Raw genomic sequence first — 5,599 nt, 5'->3', positions numbered from 1 at the left:
ACAGAGGATGGAATGTACCGTCTCACCGCGTAAAGGTCCCGTGTCCCGACGAAGGCATGCCGGGGTGGATGTCTGTCATACACAGCACGTTAACGAGCCGTGTCGCGTGCTGCTCGAGTCAGTATGACAGAGGATGGAATGTACCGTCTCACCGCGTAAAGGTCCCGTGTCCCGACGAAGGCATGCCGGGGTGGATGTCTGTCATACACAGCACGTTAACGAGCCGTGTCGCGTGCTGCTCCAGTCAGTATGACTTATGACAGAATGACCAGTCCCCCCCCCCGTGTCCTGACGACCATACACCGAAATTAATGCTGTCATACAAAGCCAGGTAACGAGCCACGAGTCAGTATGATATATGGTGGTAACGCCGCGAATGCCCTACATTCTAATGACGGTGCCGAGATCGATACCTGTCATACACACCGTGGCAAAGATCCGTGTCTATCTTGAAGTCAGTAAAACTCAAATACAGGAAATGACTTTTGTGATAAATGCTTGTCATACATACCGCGGCATCTCCCTGTTCTACTAGATGAGAATGACGGAATGAGTATGCGATCAGAATAGATATCCTATGTGCGGGGAGTGACGCCTGTCATACATGAGATGATGAGTATACTCGCAACGGTTGTCGAGGTATGTATGACGGGACATTTGTGAACCGTGTGCACGCTGCACGATCCACCATGATTCTTATGCCGTACTATGTATGATACGTAAGAGCTTGCGGTGTTGATGTCTTTGCCGTGGTATATATGATATGTGCTGTATCGAATATCCCGTCTATATGATTCTGACCGATTTCCTTGTCATACACGAAGTGGCCAGAACGAATGATGAGGGCTGCCGTGCTTTATGCACTGGCTCCACACGTCATTTGCCATCCCAATCATACAAATCTGATCACCAGGGCTGATATATTCTGTCTATTCTCGACTGGGACATGGTCGATTTTTGGTAGTATGTGAACTCTTTTCGATCGACATATGTATTCCTCCATCCGTCTATCAGTCGTAGGCGGCTGGCCGTCTCATCTAGTTTCTCAACGGCCTTGTCGAGATCTGGGTGAGATGGTAATCTGTCGATGTCACTTTCCACTAGGTTAAAATCTCCTCCCATAACATTCGGCCTCGTTTCACGTCGGTTCATCGCATAGTGTCCGTCCAACTCTATCCAGAAGGCGAGGTTCTCTTGTGGATCATTTGGGGCGTACACATTCAGTACCGTGAGTTTTTTGTTGTTTAGCATGTTGAGCTCTATGCCCAATGCTCTTCCTGGAAGGATCGTCTTCGCTGTGATTTTGTCCCAGTTTCGGATTAGTTGTTTGTTAACTACTATTGCCACCCCAGCCTTCCCGGTCGGGTTATCTGGGTCTGGGGACACGAAAACGCGGAGTCTGTTCGTGAACAGGGTCTCTATCTCGTCCCGGCGCTGGTCGTCCATATGCGCCTCCTGTACCAGGAGGATCGCAATTCTCCGTTCCCTCATCAGCTGATTTATGTGGAGCCATTTGTTATGACTGACTTGGCTATTCGCCTGTCCGAATCCACGGATATTCAACGACGCAATGTGGATCCCTGCTTTCATTGCCTTGGGGGGCTTCCATCTTGGTTTGCCCATCGCTCTGCCATTGTTTGGGTTCTTCCCTAGGCGCCTGCGTAACTCGTTCGCAACGGCTTCTGTGTGCACTGGTCTCGTGTGGGGCACTTGCTCGGCGATTCGCCGTCCTCTGCGTTGCAGTGGTGGTCCTCCAGCGGTCTGCTGGGGCCTAGACACAGTCTGTGTCTCTGGTCGGCCTTGCTCTGAGGCTGCCATGCTCTCTCTGTCTGAGGGCCCTTCGGTCAACTGTGGTGGGTCATCACGCTGAGCGTCTGTCACGGTCGTGTGGATCTCTCCCGCTACAGCCTCACCACCATCTGGTTGTACCTGTCCGCCTCTGATACCACGCGCTTCGTCCTCGACGGCTCGACTGGCGGCTACGTCGAGTCCGTCTCTGAGAGCGGATCCGCCGTTGCCTATGGTGCACGACACTTAGTCACCACCAATTTTGTGCACAGGAATTGTGACCCCAAAAATGCCCATTTTTTCGTTCTTTTCTGTTAAAAAGCGCTGAATTCATGCATAGAAAACATCCTCCAGACCGATTGTCCCAGTTCCCAAAATTCAGAGAGATATTATTTCAATGTCACCCCGATTTGGCGTGTTTATGTAATCACTTCCATATAGGGCAGTGATTGCACAGCCACATATCATCATCCCACTGCTGCTCTGGTGCTACTCCAGAATGTGATTTGGACTGCGCTGTAAAGCTTGCAACACCGTCCTCAAAGCTTTGGTGAGCACTGTTGACTATCTTTTTCGTTGCTCATAGTAGTATTCACCGCCTGAAAAGAACTCCCGCGCCACATTTGACCTCCGAGCCAATTTGGCGCCTGCACAAAATTGGTGGTGACTAAGTGTCGTGCACCATAGAAGACCGTCAGTGTTTGAAGGGTGGTGAGTGCTTACTGTGTTCTTTTCGTTCGTGTTTGTGGCTTGCTTTGGTTCCGTCTCTCGGCTAGCTGGACCTAAAAACAGTTAGTGGTCATCGTTCGGGTGGTACGCCCGTTGGGGCGGTCGCGTCCCCCGTACGAATTCGCCGTTTAGCGTCGGCTGGACTCCACTTACCTTTTAGCCCATACGCGTGAGTTTATACGCTCGGACGGCTTTCCTGTCACCTTTCGGCTCAGTATATTTGGGCCATATAGCGTCTCCGTTGTCTCATTCTCCCCAAAGAGGACATGCTTTCACCGGGTGCTATCGTGTACTGAGTGTTTTGATTACAGACGTGGAGTTTACTTCAAGGGTGCTCTGTGTTAGTCGGCCAGATATCTACCATCTGATGCCGTACTGGCTATGGGTTACGGTCTCCCAACCTCCTCGTCCGCCGTGAGTCCTTGCTCCGCCTCGGCCCCTAATATTCCTTCCACGGCCTCTTCCTCTACCGCGGTGGTCATTCAGGTTGCCTTTCGTTTTCGACGCTTTCGCCTCTGTGGGGCCGTACCATCCCGGGGTCTTCGGGAACGGGCAATCCCATGCCGGGTGAGTGTACGATTTGCAGAGGGCACATTCGATTTCCTTCTTCTAGATAAGGAGCTTCTTCAGTCCCCCTTTAGTATAGTATCCCGGTCTGCGGATGAGCGCGAGCCAGCGGCGGTGGTCGTCGTAGTTGGGTGAGATCGGACGCCCCATCAGTTGCATGACCGGGTCGAGTCTGCCTGTCAAGATCGGATACAGACAAGGGATAACGGAGTCGGAGAACCGAAGTCCGAAACGTATATACGTAGAATAGAATAAAATAGAAGAGAGGAACTCAAGAATGAAGTCGGAGCGGAGTCGGAGACGCGTCGGCGTGAAGTCGATAAGTCGGAAACGTTGGTGGAGTCGAGATCGGATGCGGACCAAGCCTAAGCTCGTGCGCTAGGCTGCTACGCGCTCTGAGTCCGCAGGAGGAATAGAGTGAAGCTTAGTCGATATTCGAACTGACTATCTACGGTACAGTTCGACGGTTTATATACATAGAAGAGAACAATGGCGGAATCGGAGAGTCGGAGATCGGAGGCGCCGTTCGGCGCACAAAGGGAACATTCGGAGACGAGAGATATTGTATGGAACACAAAGGGAACATATCTACGGAAGAGACGGAAGGATCGGACCGAAAGATCCATCGCAAGCGACGGGAAACTAAAGTCTACAAAGGGAAGCTATGATGTCAGACAAAGGGAACAGGAAACAGGAAAATCGGAGTTGAATCCGTTCAAGATCTGGAACCACCGGGGCGTTGAGCCGCCGGTGGCCCGGTGCATGTGATAGGCGTATCCCGCCCTCGACCGAAACGGGAAAGTCGGGATCGGCGTCGGTGAAGAAGTCGGCGAAGGGTCGGAGATCGGATCGGAGGAGATCGGTGTAGATCGGTGACGATCGGCGGAGCGGATCGGCGTAGGTCGGTCTGGATCGACACGTGACACTGCCCTGCTGGTTGCGTAGGGGAATGTACGAGAGGGTAAAGGAGCTCGTCGCGTAGGCGACTCGGTCGTTCACGGTGCCTGGAATGCCGGCGGCGCGGAGGGTCTGGTCCACGAAGTTGCGGAATGGCTTGTCTTTCCAAAGAGTCGTCTTGATAGTAGTGAGTATTTCGTCCTCAACCTCCTTCCGGGCTTCTTCGTCCTCAGCGGCCCTGACCGCATCGCCCGAGATGTGCATAATCGTCCATTCGTAGAAGGTCGGGTCGAAGGACAGCACATGGAAGCATATGTCTTCATTGACGGCGAAGGTCTGTTGGAAAAGCAGATAGGTGCGTTCTTTGTTGTTGAATCCGGTAAGGAGAATAGTCCACGGCTTGTCGAAGGTACGTTTGGAGTTTCTCTTGGCTAGGGGACGGTGTGTGTCGAGGCGTCTCTTGGCGCTCCCCAAAGTCTCCTGTGGCGGTCCTTCGTCGATGCGCAGGTCCGCGATGAAGTCGCGGATGTCTGTGTGAAGCGTTGGGCATGCCGCGAAAAGGTCCGGTCCGGCGTTGAAGGGGACAATGGCAAGGAATTCGCCCGGGTTGTTTAGAACTGGCGTGGTCTGGGCCATCTCCATGCCGTCTAGGAGATCCACCATACTCAGGCCTATCCGGGGAAAGGTCGCATCAAGGAATTCGACCGACTGGTCGGTCGGCTTGGCCAGTGGGGCTTCCCCCCGCCTCGAAGATTGGGTGTGGGGATTATCTTTCGTGAAGGCGGGTGGCGCGGTAGGGCTGGGCCAGATGGCTCTCTGTGGAAGAGGGATGCGCGGGCGCGACTCGATCTCGTCGATGACTTCATCACGTACGTCGCCACTCAGGTGTCTATCGGAGCCGGGGTTGGTGTCGTCTTTAGGGTGGTCGTCGTCCGGGTGTACGCGCTTTGGGGAGCGTCCGGTCTCGGGTCCGATAATCTCCAGTGTCTGCATCATGCCTAGGTGACTCTGTATTTCAAAGGGTCAGGTCGTGGATGCGTGGGGTGGTGTGTCACTCGCCATCACTGAGGTGTTTATTGGGGTGTCGTCCGTGGGTGGGCAGGCCTCGGTGCGCGGACTCGGGGGTTGCAGGGGGGGGGAGCTTGTTAGGGAGTCCAGGTGAGGAGTGGGCTTTTAAGTGTTCGGTGAGATCACTTTCTTTGTCCTTTGATAAGATGGCTCGGGGTGGCCTTCTGCCTCGAGGCCTCTTTGTGTCTTTGTCTTTGCGTCTTTGTGCCTTTGCTCTTCCAGTAGTGGCTGTGGCGCATTGTCTCACTCAGGTTTCTGTGTGGCTATCTGGCGGCACCCCTGGGTTGTCGCGGGGGACGGGGGGGGATCGCCCCTCGATGCGTCAGTTCGATTCGGTCACCGTGGTTGGTCGTCAGTCCCTTNTTGGTGACCCGTGCGGCGGTCTTTCAGATGGGTGGAGGGGACACAAATCGGCGTGGATGCCCGGTAGCATTCCGGCTCCGTGTGGAGGTGGGAGGGGTAAGTACTTGTCCTGTTCCTTGCGTCGTCTAGAGCTGGTCGCGGTGATTAGCCCAAAAAGTCATTGGCTCCCTNTAGGATGTCAGGGGGT

The 5,599-nt window shown here is 53.9% G+C and overlaps 1 protein-coding gene across 1 annotated transcript; it reads right to left on the bottom strand.

Annotated features, from left to right (window-relative positions):
- Positions 1–381: 381 nt before the first annotated feature.
- PUNSTDRAFT_44642 (uncharacterized protein) lies at positions 382–4,977 on the bottom strand (the record flags this gene model as incomplete). The annotated part of the gene is made up of 8 exons (XM_007383882.1): positions 382–444; positions 512–575; positions 947–2,018; positions 2,354–2,435; positions 2,512–2,560; positions 2,671–2,786; positions 3,047–3,152; positions 4,040–4,977. The coding sequence occupies 8 exons, from the start codon at positions 4,975–4,977 to the stop codon at positions 382–384; spliced, it is 2,490 nt and encodes an 829-aa protein (XP_007383944.1).
- Positions 4,978–5,599: the final 622 nt, after the last annotated feature.

This window comes from Punctularia strigosozonata, assembly GCF_000264995.1.
Source record: "Punctularia strigosozonata HHB-11173 SS5 unplaced genomic scaffold PUNSTscaffold_6, whole genome shotgun sequence".
NCBI classification, from domain to species: Eukaryota; Fungi; Basidiomycota; class Agaricomycetes; order Corticiales; family Punctulariaceae; genus Punctularia; species Punctularia strigosozonata.
This window is presented reverse-complemented; position numbering and strand designations above follow the sequence as displayed.